Source organism: Grus americana, chromosome 9 (genome assembly GCF_028858705.1).
Source record: "Grus americana isolate bGruAme1 chromosome 9, bGruAme1.mat, whole genome shotgun sequence".
Lineage (NCBI taxonomy): Eukaryota > Metazoa > Chordata > Aves > Gruiformes > Gruidae > Grus > Grus americana.
The window spans coordinates 27053508-27072682 of NC_072860.1; the positions used below are offsets into that span (position 1 = coordinate 27053508).

Here is a 19175-nt window from a genome sequence, read left to right on the forward strand (position 1 = left end):
TTCAAAGCGGCCCAAAATACATAATGCGTAAGTCATGTTGTGGTGTAGAGTAAGCCAAACAATAGCCGTAAATAATATATAACTTTAATAAAGAATAACAGTTTCAGATGTTTCTACACAGAACAAGTTCTTTGCGGTACATTTTAGAACATTGCTTTGCATAACAGGGTAATCTGTAATGAGTATTAGCCTCTTTCCTCTATAAGTATAAAACCATAGTATGTACTTGTGTTACTGATTATGTACACGTACCATGTTTTTTATCTCAGTAAAGCACAGACAAGTAGCCAGATGAATACTATTTTCCATTAAATAGCAGCATCTCTCCAATCAAGGATTTCTTCTCAAGTTACAACACGAAAAACTTTTATGTTGTTTATTGCTGGGAAATTTAAATGACATACCTGGAAAGCACCTCCACAGCCTTAGATTCTCAATGACATTTATTGCAATATTGATGTTCTCTTCAGGCTATGGAAGACGTGGCCCTGGAGCTGTGCTCTTACTTTTTAAGGAGAGTAAAAGCATCCTTTCAATTCAGGGTTCTAGCAGACATCCCTAGCAAGCATGACTGCGGTATCACACCTCTGTCAAAGGCTGCTACCCCCTTACCACCCGCTTACCTTGGCTGCTTGTAGAATGGTTCATAGCACAAACTTAGTGCCACTAATATCTGCTCCAATCACGGGAAGAGGCCGTTGCATTAAACAAACAAAGAACCAATTGTCTTTGCCTTGTCAGAGTTCAACAAAAGTACTTCTGATTATTTTTGCACGTTAATAAAGAGAATTAAATAATCTGGGGAATCCACAGAAACATAGGAGCTAAAGGCCATTTCCTTTCTGGCCAAACAAATACTAATCTTAACTTACTAAACCTATTTTCCTTTATCATATAAATACTGCCTTTTTTTTAAGGCTCCATTGTAATATTTTAGCCTTGAAATATACTCTATAGTGCTAATGCTGTAACATTATAGTCTACAGAAGTTATTTACGCTACAATGGGGGGTATCAATTCTGCATAACAAAACCGCATACGAACTTAACCCTTCTACTACAAAGGCCTTTCCTGTTCGCAGTCACACTGCTGGCTTTCCTCTAGAGCACCAGACTCTTTAACCAAAGAATAACAACGTCAAGGGAGATCAAGTGCTAGATTTAGGATCATTCTACATCCACTAAAACAGGACAGGAGGGAATACAGACACACCTTGTCTCAGCCAAGGGGGGAAATGGGTTCCTGTATGCAAGGGCTCTTACCTTTTTAGAACAGAAGGAGTGGTGTAATCACTCATTATCCAGTTAAACTACTGCCTACTCAACCAATTTCTCCCACATCTTTTTCTGATTAATAACTAAGTTACAGCTGAGTTTCTGAAGACACAGACACAGTGGTATTATTACAGAATAATCAAAAGCTACTACAGAGAATCTTGGAGAATGAAAAATAATGGGCCACCTCCAAAGGAAGTGTACAAAGGCTCCGAAATACAAAACTGACAGTCTAGGCACAGAAAGTAGGAGATGCAAGCACAGCTTATGAACATAAGAACGCTAATACACTAAAATTTATTTAAAGTATGTCATTTTAGTATTTCCCTCACTTTTCTTGCTGTTAAATCAAGGTGAATCTGGGGATTCTGTGACAATTAACAATATGATTTTAAAGATATATATATAGTGGTTATAGTGTATTCAGATTGCTGTATTACCTAGAAAATTAATAATTATTTTTAGCCACACAATAAAAAAAAAGAGAATTTACTTTCTGTGCAAGTTACAGTGTGGAGAAAAAGTAGTTTCATTACCAGACTTAATAAAAAATCTGAGACTGGTGCAGTTGTAACAGAAAAATCTTCCAAATCAAAGCTTTTGTGTTTGGTTTTTTTTTTTTTAAACAGAATTAGTCATAATCCTTTAAAGTGCTTTTAAGTGGAAAGTTGTTGGGTTCTCAATTTACTGAAACTAGAAGATTTAACAAAGGATCTGAAGTTTTAAAGAACATTCAGTTGTCAAACGATTGGAGTAGCAAGGCACACTAATACTTCCTAAAACAAAAAACAGAGATTGGTCATATATACTGTATACTTATATGAACATAAGCAACGCAGCACCATTATCCTCTCTGAAGAAACTCCATTCAAGTGGAGAATGGAAGCAATTTATTTTTTGCTGCTTTTGATGGGGACATGCGTTCCTTTCACATTGAGATTCTCCACAGAAGCTCTGGGGTCCCTGGAACCCGCAACTGCAAGTGGTTTCTCTCTGAAACAAACAGCAGCAACAGTCACAACCACCATACGATGCATAGTGGGGGAACATACGTTTTGTTTATTACTTATGTGGAGGTACAGTTATTTTAGTTGCAAGACTCCCTCCAAAACTGCTTTCATTGTGACCACCATGGAGTTGAAGCATTTCCTCATCTTGCACACTCGATGAGAAGAAACAGCTTAGTTTGAAAACTGAAATTGAAGGTAAAGTAGCCCCTGTAATAAACCTCTAGAACTGAAGAGGTGCCAGAGGGAAAGTGCTCTGTGTAGTTAACAGAAAAGGAGTTATTTCCCTTCTGTAGTATTCTCTACCAAACATGCAAGTGACAAAGCCATCACAACTTCCACTGACAGCAAGAGGAGCAGATCTGAAGCTTGGCAGATAGCAGTCTATACATTTACAGGTAAAGTTCTCATTCCCACACAGGCCTCCTGACTTTAAGATTAGAAAAGGTCTCATTTGAAATCTAACCCTGAAGAGAGGGAGGTGTGTCTCCAACTATATGGAAGGCATCTTCCCTTTTACCCACGAGAACAGACCAACCTAACCCTTCATAAGGGTTATACCTTAATGCAGCTAACCTGGTTTAATGACTGTTGGGGCAGCTACAACATTTGTACTGCCTTACACTGTTGACTGTGGCATCACCAGGAAAGGAGGAATAAAGCATGCTATTTCTCCTCAGACCGCCAGTACGCATTCTTTGTTCATGAACAAATTGCTTCAGAATTGAGTTTTCATTCTGCTGCTAGTATTTCCTTACTCAGTAGGAAACTTTTTACCTTCTTAATCCACCTTCCTTGGGTATGTGATGAATACTTCTGTATTTCGGAGCTTCTAAAGTGCATCTAGTTCTAGATGGCTTGAACTTCATAATCTCTTTCTGCCACTCTTCATCAAAGGTCTGGGCCTCAGCTGAAAAACAAAGTTTATTTTTTATTTTTAATCAATGCAAACAAGATGGGAAAAGCGTGTTTGAAACCTGTGGTCTATGACTCTCCACATGGCCTGCAAACTATTTCTAGGGGATCTGTAAAAGACAACTAAAAGCTTACTGCCAGTAGGCTTATGGTTGGAAGATAAAGAATAAAAAAGCCCAAAGTCCCAGTGTTGTAAGAGTATACACGCATTTTAACCACACATCTCTTAAACATGTATTTTGTATTAGCCACAAACACACAGCAAATAGTATAAATCTGTTACAAGTTTGAATGATATTTTATGGTATCAAAGTACTTTCAAATAGGAGCAGCTGTTGCACAAGCAAACAGTACCAACTGCATTATAACACAACATTTTCAAGTCTAATTGGTTACTTTTACTTCAGTTGTCCAAATTTTTATTGACTAAGGAAACTTGAGTTGCAGACTTTCAGACTGTCTGAAAAACAGTCCCTTTTGAGATGTTTCATTTTGGAACTTCAAAATCAGTCTGTGAACCAACAGTGTAAAGTCCATTAGAGAACTTCATAAGAGGACATACTTTCATCCAGGTTGATGAATTCTTGGTTCATTTCCTCATCACCTGTCTTGCTGTTCTTTGATTTTTTAATGACGTGAGCACGATCATGAATATGATGACCAATAGCCATTTTTTCCAGTCCACTTTCAGAATCCTTAAGTGCTTTTCTTGTCTCCTTAACCTGTACAAAAAGGGAAGTTAAGTGTCCTTCCAACCAAATAAAGAAGTTAAAAAGTCTTTACAAAATCCAGTTTTCCTCCCTAAAGGTTTTAACTTTTTCAAAAGAAAGATACAAGTTTTACAAGCTGTTCCAATTGTCCCATTTACTGTGTTGGCTGAAAATACAGCAACAAAGCACAGATCAAGTTTATTTTCTTTTTGCCACCAGACAGAAAGATTCAACAAGAACACCTAAAGCTTCTTAAGTAACGTACATACCGGATATTAATTGCGGGGCGGGGGGGAAAAACTTAGTGTAAATATATTCCATGCAGACAAGTCTTCAACATTCTCCTTGACAACAGAACGAATAACAGCCAATGCCAATATTCTCAGCACGAAGGGACAACTAATTACTAGGTTGTCATGTTGACTGGCTTGAAACCCAGGCAACCACTTATCACTGTGTTCATAGGTATATTATTAGAACCTTCTTGATAACTGAGTGTCTGCTTGAACTTGAACATATCCCACAGCCAATCGTGTTCAACGGCCTTTACTGCTCGCATATAGTCTTTCATGAACCTCGCTTCGGGGTTCAAATTCAAATTTCTTAGCAGAATTAGATGCAACAGCTGCAAGGAAGTCAATGAAAGGGCATCTTCATCCGAAGCGTTACGTAAGCATTTAAAAGTGCTTGAGTAAAGGGGATGATTTGAAGCTATGTTTTGCATAAATAGACTGCCTCTTGCTATCTTATATTTTAGACAGAATTTTAAATGTACAAGAACAGGATTAATTATAGCAAAGAGAAAGACATTGGAGACTGCCTTGAAGAATCAGCTGTTCTGGCATTCAATTTTTCCAGTCTTTGATAGGCATGCAATTTATTTAGACGTATTCTTAGAAGCATGCAAATTACAAGGAAGAAAACAGCACTTTAGCTTGAGAAGCCTTTAATATAGAGCAATATTTAAACAGACATATATTTTTCTAAATTATAAGAGTAACTGTCTCCAGTAAAAAGAACCTGAAGGAGACTGTGGTTTGCTACTTGGATTCTGATAATTACATACCACCTTGTTGCTGTATCTCAGCACTACTTACACCTCCTGGAGCTGTGCGTGTCTGAGCTGAAGCTTGGAAAACTTTTGGTGGTTCATCCCCTATTTTGGAGTAGGTCATCACAGAGGAGGAGCTGAATGTGTGTGCATCCGGATGGATGGACAGGTCATCCTACAAGCAATGTAGACTTCTTTTATTAGTAAAAATTAAAACATGTGGATAATAGGTAATTCTTACATTCTGATTACAAAACCATCTTACATCTTATTATGAAAAAGAATACCTCTCTGAAGAATTAACCCTCAGTCCTGGCACCCCAAACATGTCCTGTTGGGAAGAGATCATTTGATATGCCCTCACTCTTGTCCTAGCCTTGTCTGGCCACAGGTCTCCCCATGCCAGGAAACACACAACTAATAAGAAACATGGGCAGCAATAAACAACTGCTCAGACATTTGTCCTGGCATAGTTTAGTAATGGAGATGTAACCTATAACATCAGTCTTGCCACAGAGAGTGTATAAGGTGTGTAAAGAGTTCAGGTGAAATAGGACTTGAGCAACAATGGTTACAAGGCATTTTACAAGGCCAGTGAAACACAGTAAATATCCTCAGCAACACTTAATAGGTATCAGCGTTATCTTCAAAGACTGTGAAGAAAGACGACACAGCACTGAAAATAAAATCAGAGGAAAGTCTATATACAGGGTGGCATTTAGGTGTTTGCATTTTTGTTGTTTTTAAGTGTGCAGTAACACTTTAAGCTGCTCCTTCACTTAAAGTTTCAGCTCTGGCAATAGCCACAGACCAGATAGCTTACAGCAGCTCTAACCCCTAGACAATCAAGCATACATTTTAGGTATTGTTGTTAGCACATAATTAGTGACAGCACAGAGAACTATAACCACGATATAATCCGGGGAAAAAAAATTTCTTACTATTTGCTTGAGACTAGTAACCTTTTTCTTGGCAGGACTCTCTCAGTAATATTTTAAACACCTGTCATTCTCCAATACAATTAATTTTAGATCAAATTAAAAAAAAAAAAAAAAGAAAAACCCAACAACTTACAAATTTTCTTTGCATTTCCAGCATACTGTTTCTCATATTTGACATCATCCTGTCCATGGCAAAAAAAGGTTCCCCAAAATCTGCATCCTGTTAAAAGAAAAGTCACTAAAATTAGAACAAAGTCTTCTGATTCTTCAAGTTCTCAGGCTGTTTTTTTTACATGCATTTTAAATGCAAATCAGATCATCAAAAAGGTTTTCACAGACTGCAATTCACAGACATAGACAAGCCAAAATGCATCTTTTCAAATCAAAGATTGAGAGCTAGCATGGGGAGCTTGTTTGTTAAGTTGGAGATACTAGAAAGACAGAAGTGAAAGATCTGATACTCAAGTATCAAAATAAGCTCATGTTGTGGCCAATTTACAAGAACTATTTTCATATACCTTCTAACCTAACTAGCTTCTGCTGTAAAAAGTACTGTATGACCCTCCCTGCCTTATAATCCACTGAAGATCAAATTATCTCTGTTATGCAAATCCCTTAATGCATATGGAATCAGTGAAAACACATCCCAGCAGACATAGCTGTCCTTTGCAGAAGTAGTGTACCTTACTCACAAAAGGGCAGTGTGGGGGGAAAAACAAGAAAATAAAGAATAAAAAAAGAAAATCATAACTTGGTATTTTAATGGAAGCTTAATTACTTGATGGTATAGATGTATTCAACGAATCATTCATTCGTTATTTACACATGAAAGCAGAAGATCCAGTGTTGCACAAAGGATAGATAGTAAGGTTTATATGCACAGAATTTTATTAATGGGATCTCTAGCTGATGGCATATGCTGACCATATTGATGAAAGCTACCTTTGGAAGAAATCAAAACAGGAAAAAAAAGAGACAGGGAGACAGAAAGTAGGGAAAGGGTAAACTCTCCTACATGACCATCTGGGAAGACAGTAATGCTGTCCCAAATGAGTATCCTCCTCTGGGCTCCTCTCCAGTGCAGCAGGTTGTGACGATAAAGATGATTTTTGCTCTCCCTTTTCTCTCCTACTATGAACTTTTCCTCAGGACCTGTTCAAACTCCCTACTTGCCTGCCTGGTTTCCAACATGAGCAGCTCTGGTCAGAGTACGCTAGTTAAGAGCGACCACCATGCTCTGGTTGACGAGCTTCTACACACGTGCACGACTAGCTGCTTCCCAGGAGAGCTGCTGTGCCACCACCACGCTCTGGTCGCAGGTACGAGGCTGTGAGAAGAGCGGGGAAAAGAGCAGAGCCCAGGGGCTCTGCAAAATCCAGCAGCTTTGGCAAGAGACGGGCTGTCACATTGCACGTAGCAGCCCTTTGCACTACTAAAGTGCTGTATGAAACACCAGGATGCTAATTACAATAGCAAACACCTCATGTGCCTCCAACTACTGGAAATACATAGAATTTAAATAAATTAATTTCAATAGTTATGTATTTAAAAGCTTAAATAAAAAATGCAATTTAAGGATAAAACTAAGTAAAATTCAGGTATAGAAACCCTTCAGTTTGTTTCTTGAGTAGCAAGAAATATGAATCCTTAAGGGCTAGCAAAACGTGTGGACAACAATTATAGACAATTTAGGGCATCAAATCATTGCAAGTGTCAGTAACTCCAGAAAACTGCCTTCTACAGTTAGAAATCAGGACGTTGACTGATGACATTATGTAGTAATCAGCTGTACCTATAGAATTACATGTCATAGACTGGGGTGGAGGAATAAAAGTATAGCTTGTGCAATTAATTAAAAAAAGAACATTGATTAGCTAATACACTTTTTGCATACAGAAAGTTGGAAAATTGTGCTTCTGCAAAAGATACTGAAACAAGTAATACTTCTAGATCTGAAAATCTAAACACCCATGCCCATTTTTACTCGCTCTTCAGGTGAGACCCACTCTAAGTTGCTGGTTCTCAATCTGAGGATGCTTTAAAGCCTTTCAAAGGAAACAAAACCTCCCTGAGGGTCATAACAATAAACTTGGTTTTCCTCAGGTACTTTTTACAGATCTTTTACAAGATATTCCATACCCCCAACAAACTACAGCTGAAAACCATTCCAAGGCCAGTTCCAGTGGAAATTCTGTCTCCAGGAGCTGGCCTGTCTTAGCTGTGACCAGTGCTACAGGTCTTGTTGCTATCACACCCATAAAGACACTCCGAGGCACTAGCGTCCGTCTGCAGGCACCACTCAGTCTGGAGTCTCTCTCCAGGGGTCATTTCATTCATATCCATCAGAGATCAAGCACCAACAGGTACATTGCTGAATTGACAAGCCAGCTGTTAAGTAGTAACAATCTTGAAGCAGTGTAGTCTACCCCAGCATTTTCAGTTAATAAGGACAAAAAAATTAAAGAAAAATAATCTTTCTTGAATTACATTGTTCCATATATCTAAACACCAGCAAAAGCAGTTTGCAAGCACACTAAGACTAGCCTTTGTCCATGCTTTAGTTATGCAGACAGTATAAACATACTAGCAAGAGCTACAAGGATTATTGCTCCTGGGATACTAACCACTCTACCAAAGCCTGCAAAGGGCATGAAGGAGCAGCTTGTTGCCTGGAAGAAAAAGGACCGGTGTCTTTTAGTTACTGTACCTGTTATCAGACACAGAAGTATCGAGTGCACTTTCATATACAGCAGGAGATATTAAATATTTCTGATCAAATAAAGACAGTCACTCAGAGGACCCTGGCAATTTATAGTGCGCTACAACAATATCATATGAAGCGGTCTCTGGGTATACAGAAATAATATATTTCTACTAATCATGTGTGACAGCTATCGCTGTCTAATATTTAATAAATCATATTCATATGTATGTACTAGAAGCACTTAAATCTAGAAGCTGAGAAACATTTGTATACCATAGCAACCTTTGTACTAAAATTATTTAAAATATGGCACAGTGCTTCAGACATCATCCACTTCTCTGAAAACACTCCACTTATGCAACAGAACTCCATCAGTGAAAGTTGATTAAAATCAACAAATTAATAGTCTCCTTAATATAAATTTATGTAATTAAATTTCATAAGGCTGGTACACAATTTTAGAGATTAAAAAAAAAATCAAGTGATGCAGCTGACCTTCACTAGCACTCTATGTATTACAAGAGATTAACGTAAATAAAAAAAGATATTTCTCTAAAATATCCGTACATCCATTGCAATAAACAAAATGAAGTCTAACTAGTCAGCAGTTTCAAAGGTCACTGCAAAGAAGTTCTAGGTAAATCTATCATCATATAGAGAACCACCCGAAGACAAATCCCCCACGAGCAAATTATATTCTTCTACAGATGTATAAATAGATGTAGCTATAAACACCGGCAAATACAGTTCCTGTTTGGCCAACTGATATTGAATATCCCTATATGACAGGGCAACGAGATGCTGGAAAACACTTTGATGCTTCCAGGAAACTAAGACTATAGAGTTATATAAAAGCCTACCTAAAGAAAGATGGGTTAGATAGAAGTACCAGAGTTATTGCAAAACATTTAAGTACAAAAGGAAGGAAATATCCAACTCTTGAATACCTTTATGAACTCCTTCAGACTGCAGATCTAATATGTAGTGACAGAAAAGAATATCAAGGGCAAAAGGGTATAGTCAGAAAGAAAGCTGTTAGTCATAAAAAGTTTACAAACTCTTTATTTTAGAATATATACATACAACTTGTAAATAGTTGCCTAATACAGATGACAATCTGATATCCAAACCAAACGACAGTATCTCTTAAAATGCTGTAACCCATTCCTCCTCCTTCCCCCCGCAAAAGGCTAAAATGTAATACTGCAAACCTGTTTGAGAAAGGAAAAGCATTTTCGAATTTGGATGCTATATTGATGCACATTGAGGTGTTGCAACAAATTCTGTCCCTTGTAAAGCAGCTTTAGGCATGTTATAGTTTACTTAAACATAGAATTACAATATCAGTAATTTTAACCAAGTGTATTTTACATGGTAGTAAAGTTAGATTTTTATGTAGGAAAAGATGGATAATTATTTCAAGTGTTTGAATCATTTCTGAAGGGAAAACAGTAAAAGCAGTTTGAGACTAAAAGGCTAAAATAATCAGTGCTGAGTCTTCTGTGACATCTGACAACTCTTAGGTGAAAGATGAGGAACATTAAAAGATACTGGAAAGATTTTAGCAGGTGTGGAATTCTTTTGTGCTTATCAAAATAACACAGCACTCTTGCACCTTTAACTCCTTCCTGTAACCACAGATAAAGGTTTTCTATGCATCACATTTCTCCGTCACTGCCAAGAACAAGGGATACAAACCCTCAATATAGTAGGGTAAGGTTTAACATATTCATTTCTACAGGAAAAAGAAGTCTGATCTGGTTTTATGCATGTACTGAACCAAGGCCTAAGAATCTGCCTCAGCAGAGGCAAGATCATGCCCTAATTAGATACAGCAACATCTATATTTGAAACAAACTGCCAATGTATGAGCACGGAGGAAAGAATCTGACAGTTACCCTTTTGACTTGTAGGTGACAGTCCATGTTTCAGCTATGTTTATTAAGCTCTAACTATCTAGGTTTGAACCACCACCACCAAATCTGGCTGAGTTCCATGAGCCCTTGTAATCTGTCTTGTCTTCCAACTGTTGGTTTTCTTTTCAAAAATCAAGTGTGATTCATTAAAGTAAGAGATCATTCAGCTGCAAAATATTTAGCCTGGTGGAGGGAAAGGAACCAACTTCAAACATGTTTCCTTTCTAAATACAGCAGTTAGATAAGGTTGAGCTACAGAAGCATAAGATATAATTGTCCTGCATGGCCAGAGAGTTGAAAACGTACTTTATGTAAAACATAGAGCATCGCCAACTTCTCAGTTTCGGGTGGTAATTTACAGAAATACTAGATTTCGTATCAATTTCTGTGATCTTTAATTCTTAGTCTTGTATCAAGCAGAAACATTACGAATCAGACCAAATACAGAACATGAAGCCTTTATTCAGTTGCAAAGTTGAAGCAGGGTTTAAAGTATCTGTGTAAATACTATTTATGTGGCTGAAACACAGGTATGTGTTAAATCAAACTAACCTAAACAACTAGATGCAAGAGGCTAAAGTGCACAGTGAAGGTATAAGCATATCAAGGTACCTTTTTAAGTAAAGTTAGCATAAAGAGGAAATAAGCATTCGGAAAAGGCTCTGTCTTTGGACGTTTTAAATACCTTTTTGCAATAGAAACATTTAATACATAATATTTATTGAATCAAACATTTTGGATATTCAATGTTCAATAACATACAAATTTGCTATCAGTCCTAACAGAAACAAGTTTGTCAGTGGTCAGTAATAAACACTTAAACAATAGGCCATTAAGGAACCAAGAGGGTATTATTCACATTTTACTCAGCGATGAAACAATCTGACCAAGGTTGCAATAGCTGAGCCAGGTCTGTTTCCACTGGACCAAATTTAGCAGAAATGGAAATGTGAAGCCAACTATATTACCAGTAAATGTAAATTCCATGTAGCAGTCCTTAGAGATTAAGAAAATACTTACTCTGCGATTTCCTCTTAGAGCAACCTGAGAGTCCTGGCGTGCTCTTCGATCTACTGTTCTCTCCCCACCATCTGTTATACTGAGAAATGGATCTCGTCCAAAAGGATCAGAAAAGCTTCTCATCATCTGCCGCATATATTCATGGTGTGCAGCAAAAGGATCGCTGAAAGAGATTTTGCATAGAAAGTCAGCCGGTTTTATTCCAAGCTACATAAAATGGCTCTGATATTTTTAAAACCCATTTTTTTTAAATCATTCCATATGGTTCTTTATTCAAATTCTTTATTTTAATAGGACCCAACTGAGCAATCTCTTGTTCTTCACAAACTCTCACTTCTTTCACTTTTCTTCCCATCTCACAGGTTGGTTGGGTGTTTTAGTTCTTCTGCCTTCTCAGCTGTCTTCATAGCTCTGCTATGCTCTTGGGTGTTCATATTGCTTTTTCTCTTTCCTCATCTTTGCCAAAAATATTCCATCCTTTGCAAACATCTTTCACTCCAGCCTACGTTTACTATCTGCCAGGAACTATAAAACTGACTATTTTATTTATCACTACTTTTACATCCAGTCCTGGTAGTAAAAGAATGGGGTTTTCCCCCTTCTCCTCTTGTTTTTGTTTTTTTTTTTGTTTTCATCTTCCAAAGCTTAGCACAGTACTATTCACCAAACTCACTGTGTCCCACTAGATTCCTCCCCTCACCCCCCAAATTTATTTTGCCAGCCACTCTCATTCTACTTTTCATCCTCGTTGACCCAGGTGCTCAAAAAAAAGTATACCATCCTCTAAGTTCAAGGCAGCTCCATCTCCTTTAGTTCACTCACCCAATATTCCATCTTTGCCTTCCCTTTCCTCTCCCTCCACAAATCATGTTCTCGCACTCCTTTTTCTCTGCTTAGGAAGAAAGCTTCTTACTGGCTTTTTGCTTTCCTGTTAGTTTTCCTCCCTCTTCTCTCATCTTTCTAAATATTCAACCTCTGTTTCCAAAAACCTACAGAACCCCGCCAGTAATCCCAAAGCTTGGCTTGCAGGTAAAACATTGCTGAAGTTGCTCTCCATTATTACTTATTTAATTCTTTGCATTCTCTACTAGTACAAGAACTAAATATTTCAAACTGAGGCCAAAAGAGGAGCAAAATATGATTTTGTCATAAGCACAATATATGATCAGTACTGTTGCCTGTCATCCAAGGCTACAAAATCACTACTTCATAAAAAAAAAATGCTTCATTTCCTCCCTTCACCACCAGTCTAATTTTCCCCTTTGCTATTCCACTGAAAGCCACTTTATTAACACTAACAGTCATTTCCCAGGTATGTTTACTTAGACTTAATAGCACCTCATCTTCCTTCCTATCAATTTCCTGGCACTCCCCAGACACCTCACACCCTCATTCTCTCCAGGACACCGCAACCTTTCCCATGACATCTCATGCCTCCATGAAGAAAAGCTTTGGTTGTTCCTCTGACGTCTTCAATACCCAATCATCTCTTCAAAGTTTCCTGAACAGCTTTCGTGTTCTCCCCACCCTTTATCTCCAGTCCCACAAAAACTAGTTTCCACACCACGTAGCCACTTTGATCTCTTTGCTTTGTACTGTCTCTTCTTGTGCCAAAGTTGCATTTATTTTTTTTTTCCTTCTAAGTGAAAAAGAAATAAGTTTGCAAACATAACTCTGGGTTAATTTTCAAACAAGATTTTTTAACACAAGAATATCCTTTTAAGCTATGCACATAATTAACTCACTCCAGTGCAAAGAGACCTTTATAGTTCAGAAGCAGTTTTACCATCATCATTAAGCAGACCCTAATCTATTCCTCTCACATAGCTGCTAGCTTTAACTTCAGTCCTAATGTGATAAGCAGCTCGCACACATCAAGTGTCCCCTCACTTTTCATAGGATGAAGAACAGATGGAAAAAGTCAGTACACAAGCCAAGATGAGGGAAGCACATAAGCACTACCACAGCATACACATACTTGCATCAAATCTATTTTGACACCACAAACTTCAGATAGGTTTGGTTATCAAAACACAAATAAATTTGAACTGTATTCCATCAGTAACTTATTCATAACAGAATTTCTTCCTGGTCCCAGTTCAAAAGAAGCAGGACACTCATAAGTAAGTTATCTACGACACACCATAAGCAAAACGAGATTCCATAGATTTAATGTAGATAACAAACTGGTTGAATTTAGTGTGCATAACATGCTGCAATGCATCTCACCTGACATAAAATAATGCCTTGTGAAATTGTCCTTTTTGCTTTATTTCAATTTCTCTGGTAACTTCTCTTGGCCATTCACCCTCCACTACATCTACTTGATACACTCATACCTGCATGAACTGTGGGGGTTTGTTGTGGTTACTTTAAAAAAAAATGAAAGGTCTACAAAACAATTTAGAAATATAGTTTCTTACTCTCAGAGAGAGGGAAGCAAGATATATACCATGGAGTGACATATTTAGGAACGGAAGTGAAGTCTCCCAATTCCCTAGGGACATTCTAGGGTGCCATTCATAAAAAAAAAAATTAGTGTTGTCAAGTCTCAAAAGAAACACTACAATTTCAGTAGGGCAAAACCAATGGAAAGTCAACAGAGAATGTCTGGAAGACAAAGCTTCCAAGGAATTAAACCTACCACCTTGATGTCTCTGATGACTGAAACTTGAACTATAACTACATGAGTATGTCACCTTACAAAAAAAAAAAAAATATATATATATTTAACAAGTCAAAGTCTCTCCAGGAGAGGATCTTAAGTTCTTTGTTCAAATCACAGATTTGGTGTAGAACAGCAACAGGTGTAGAACACTAATTAAATTACCATTGATCACATCTGAATTCAAATCTGACCTTTTTTGGGGGCAAGAAAGATACTTTTGATGACAAGTACATGATTTCTGCACACTTTGCACTATTATAGCATAAAAATTATGAGGAAGAAGAAAGGGGGTTGTATAAGGGTTTTACACATAGAATTTGTGCCCTACACCTGTTAAGCATCAGAAGTTATTTTCAAAATTAAGTTCTGGAGACAAACAATTTGTACATTTGTTGATTCACTACTCTGCAGTAACAAAATTTTGTTGAATAAGTAGTTAATCTGACCTTCACCTGACATCCAGGTGTTTGCAGGGTCAGTAAAGAAAAATGTTCAGCCTCTGAGACTGTAACAGTCTCAAACAAGTATGTCTAATATATAAAGAAACATTACAAATAGTAAGGCTGATGCTGCCAACACATATGCAAGTGAGAATTTTCGCTACGATGTGCCTTGCTCAGTAAGTTCTTAATATTCAGGCTTAAGCTCCAAAGTTTAAGGCTCTATGTTCCAGCTGATACCCTTTACAGCACTATAGTAAAAGCACAATGTTACTCCTTACTTCAGTTTTGTCTCTGGGCAGTTGAAAAATCAGTGTCCTAGAACAATAAATTCAGTTTATTATTTTTGAAATCTGTACTTTGTATCATATACACACTTTTTATAACTTAGGAAGTTATGTAAGCCTGAAGTTGCAGAACCACACTGGAGATAACACCTGGAACAATAAACCCAAGGCTGCATATTGGTGGATTAAAAACAGAGGCCAACTGCACTTGGCAGAGGAGCTGCAGCTTCTGCACCTGTCCAGGCTGTGAGGGATGAAACTCAGCTGGGCCTGGGCAGCACTTTGGCTGGCTGACTGACTGGTGCTTCCCCAGGACAGCTGCTCACAGACCGAGACCTTTCTTTTCATCCAGGCACTATTTCCAGTTCAGCAGTCAAAACCTCTCCTTGTGAGGCAACAGAAGCCTATTATTACACTATTTTGGAAGCTAATCTTATCTGAAGCAATAAGCTCATTTCCTTAACTATATGCAAAACAGATTTACAAGGACAGCACCAAGAAAGTAAATCTCAATATCGAGATCTCTCATCTTTCACACACACTCCCTTCCTCTATCTTCTGCAATCTTTTTTTCCACCACAATTTTAAACTGCATCAGTGGCTACAATAAAAATGAATAAATAAGAGGAGACCAACTGATACTTCAAAAGCACGCTACAAATTACTACAAACAAGACTTAATTTCCATTATTATTTTGATTTCTTGCAGAGGATTTGCATAGTGAAGTTCTCTGCATAGTGTATCCTGCATATAACTGGTGAGTTGTTATAATAGTGCACACGTTCCTAGAAACCAAGCGTGCTAATCCATCTTGCACAGCTTTAGAAACTATCCCACCACTAGGAACGTGCTTTTGCAGCTAAGCAGTAGATTCTCCTTTAAGAGGTGCAAACGCAACCTCAGCTAGAATATCCTGTAACTAAGAGATACAGTCAACAAACCCACATCACAAGGCCTCACGCCTTACCCCTCCTCATCCACCCACCAGCGCTACCCCTTATCTTTGCTTGTAATTAAGCTCCATGTAGTAAGGACCACATCCTTAGAAAACCTAAAATCACTCAGGCTCCTCTGAGTTCTCCAACCCCATTCTTACCCGCTACAGATTACGGTTTCTGACAAAAGACATGAATTGGGGCCAGACAAGATACTTCAGCAGTTTTGGCTATCCCAGCACTCTAGGGGAGCATTTCCACCCCACGCTACTTAGATTTAGGTTCCAATGGCAAATTAAGATTCCCACGGGAAATAAACTGATTTCAGAACTTAATACATAGACATGCTGTACCCCAAGCACTACCACAGCGCTCATGGTATAAAACCCAAAATCCACATTTGCTGAGCTAAAGCATCGACGCCCACTTAGGGAATCAGTACAAGGAGAGTTTGCCTTCACTGACCTCGCACACACATTTGCAAAGTTTTAACGCAAGAACACCTGTGTTATCTGTAGTGTATGCACCGACAACAGGAGCTCAGAAACAGTCTAGAGGAAAAAAAAAACCCAACAAAACAAAAAACCCAAATGAAGCCAGAAAAGCCAGAACATCCAGCACCTGTCCACTTTGTAAGAAACCGAAGAAAAAAAAACAAAAATCAAGAAACTCAAACCAATGGAGGTGAAGATTTCTTCTCAGCTGATATCACTACAAAACATTAAGGTCTTCACTGTGCTATGAGGCAGTAAAAATTACAAGCATTACTGAAGAGGGGGGTAAGAGACGAGACTCGGGCATTTAAAACCACTGGCAACAATTTAGACACCCCCCCCCCCCCCCAGTTTTAAAGGGCACTCGGCCCGTTCGTTTGTTTCGGTAACTAGAGGAGCAGGGCTGCGAACCGCACCGGCGGTTTAACCCCGCACAGACACGCGTCCTCCAAGGGCACCTCGGAGCGCTCCTTCAGGCGCCGGCCGGGGACCGCGGCGGCCTCCCCGCCACCTCAGACCCACCCCGGCCGACCCCTCGCAGCCCCCCCGCACCCCCCCCGCCAAGCGCTGGAGCCCCGGGGGCTGCCGCCCGCCAGCCCGACCCGGCGGCGCGGGGCACAGGAGGGCCCCGGCCGGGCCCCTCACCGGAAGAAGGGGTCCTCCTCGAAGCAGCGCCCCAGGCCGCCGAACATGGCTGCGGCTCCCCGCCGGTGTGAGCGCCCCAAGCGCCGCCGGCCCCTCACGGCGGCGCCCGCTACCCCACGTGACACCTGCGAACGCCGTCACTGGCCGCCGCGGCCGTGACGAACCGAGCGGGGCGGGGCTCGCCGGGGGTGCCGCCGTTGCCGTGGCAACTGGTGCCGCGGCGCGGCCCCGCTCCGGAAGGTTCGGGCCGGGGCCCAGCGCAGGGCCCGGCGGGGAGCGGGGAGCAGCCCCACGCCTGGAGCCCCACGCTGCTCCTCGGGCTGCCTCTCTCAAAGCCCCTTTTTGGCCGGCGAGGCCGCGGGGTACGGCCCGGCCCGGCTTGGGGTGGTGCAGGCCCGGGCGGGGAGCAGGCCCTGCCTTCAGCCCAGCTCCTGTCAGGCGTTTGCGGGTCGGTGCTGTCGGCACGGCACAGGCCGCTGCCCCGTTCTTGGCAATTTTTAAAATAATTGTATTTTTTCCAGTAGATGGCAGTAAAATAAAGCGACCGCGTTGTGCGAGGCGGGCTGCCTCCCCTTTCCCAGCGGCTGGAAAGCAGGCGTTTGCCTGCGCGGGAGCCTTTGGACCAGCAGTGGCACGTCAGTGGAAAACATCAGCGGCCTGTGGCAAAGGCAGCCAGAAACAGCTGCTCCAGCAAAATATAGCAATGAGGGAAAACCGAGGCCGGGATGGAGTAAGGATATTTGACCGCAGCTGCTGCTCGGACTGCGGGTGACCATCGTGGATCAGAATTACCTTTCACTCTGCAGCTCTTGCGCACTCCCAAGGCATATCCAGTTTCTGAGGCTCTGCGGTAGTTGCCTTCTGGCCAGCGGTTCATTCTGTATTGCTGAACTGTACTGGCTTTGGGAGTGAGACTGGTTAGGATTTATTGGTTAAACAGGAAGGGAAAAAGAGCTCTTTGTCTTCTTGATAGGAAGAAGCAGTCCCACGGCCGGCTGTAAATGAGAAGCCCCTCAGCAAACCCTGTCGCTGGGCATGGTCATCAAAGGAAGGTTTCAGTAAAAGAATGGAGCAAATACATGGGGAGTGTTATCTGGGTTTCCTGAAGAGCGGAGTGGGTGTGAACATGTAGGGGTGTGTATAAGAATTGTGGTTATATATAAACACACTTCTGAAGGAGGGCAGTTTGAAAGAACCAGAGGTATAGGAATCTCGCCTTCACCCTTCATAAAATGGGAGAATCGTGGTGAAAAACATTCATATGATTGGAAAAATTCTCCTGGTCTAGCTGTCAAGGTTTCTCAGAGCTGTGAGCCTGGGGGTTGTTTCCTTTCTTCCATCTCCTGTCGAGAGGCAGGTGAAGGCTCTTCCCTCCTCTCCTCACATCTCTTTCAACATCCCAGATTTTAAGGGAAAGATAGAACATGTGCCCTGGATAACCAGGTGCGATTAGAGAGTGTCGGATTATTTATATGGCAGTCATGAAAGTAGATCCTTCCTTCCACTAAGATCCATCATGCTGCAGAAGCAGCTCTGCTGATATTTGGCCCAAAGTGGAAAAACGGACATAAAAGATGAATGAACTGAGCCTGCAATATTTTTGAAAAATATCCGTAATCGGGTGAGCATTGATTTTGCTGTCTACTGATGTAGACTTCTCTTTAGATCCTAGCAAGTGGTGATATTGCAGCCTTAAGATGCACTCCAAGTTTGAGCAGTTGTTACAGTGAAAACGTTTATACTGACTGACTGGTGGGCAGGGAGGGATGACAGAAAAAGGGTTACCCATTGATTATCCAGGTGAAGTCTGTGAATTGTTTGTACATTTCTGATGAAAGATTAGCAAATAAAACAAATCAGGTGGTAGTCATGGAAGTGAACTCTGCCGCTTTGGGGCTTTTTGTAACGAAATCTTGTGCCAGTTATGATGTTATCAAAGAACTTTTTTATTGCTCAGAGACAGAATTCAAGCTTTGTTTCAAACCGCACACAAAAATATTACAAACATTGTAGTAATATCATCCTTTGCACTCTAGATAGTCTTTCAATCCACAGATTTTAAAACTCTTTAAAATTCCTCTGAAGCTGGAGTGTACTCATACTATAAATGTAATATGCAATAGCTTTACCATAGTGATTAGGTCATATACAGTGCTCATTTATTAAT

General features: G+C 40.1%; 1 protein-coding gene across 3 annotated transcripts; it reads right to left on the reverse strand.

Moving 5' to 3' along the window:
* Positions 1-70: 70 nt before the first annotated feature.
* Positions 71-17117, reverse strand: MLF1 (myeloid leukemia factor 1). 3 transcript variants are annotated; one of them, XM_054835764.1, is made up of 8 exons: positions 17009-17117; positions 11539-11701; positions 8523-8567; positions 6032-6118; positions 5004-5132; positions 3759-3918; positions 3059-3191; positions 71-2267 (listed from the first exon to the last, which is right to left on the reverse strand). In XM_054835764.1, the coding sequence occupies exons 1-8, from the start codon at positions 17053-17055 to the stop codon at positions 2165-2167; spliced, it is 867 nt and encodes a 288-aa protein (XP_054691739.1). In that variant the 5' UTR covers positions 17056-17117; the 3' UTR covers positions 71-2164. The 3 variants fall into 3 exon arrangements, with proteins under 3 accessions (XP_054691739.1, XP_054691740.1, XP_054691741.1); XM_054835766.1 differs by lacking the exon at positions 71-2267 and adding an exon at positions 2297-2467; XM_054835765.1 differs by lacking the exon at positions 8523-8567.
* Positions 17118-19175: the final 2058 nt, after the last annotated feature.

Coding starts and splice junctions, on each gene's coding strand:
- MLF1 (XM_054835764.1), bottom strand. CDS start 17,055: ATGTTCGGCGGCCTGGGGCGCTGCTTCGAGGAGGACCCCTTCTTCCG. Junction 3,192..3,758: donor ATTCATCAACCTGGATGAAA/GTATGTCCTCTT, acceptor TTTGTTTTTCAG/CTGAGGCCCAGACCTTTGAT. Junction 2,268..3,058: donor AAGGAAGGTGGATTAAGAAG/GTAAAAAGTTTC, acceptor TGTTTGTTTCAG/AGAGAAACCACTTGCAGTTG.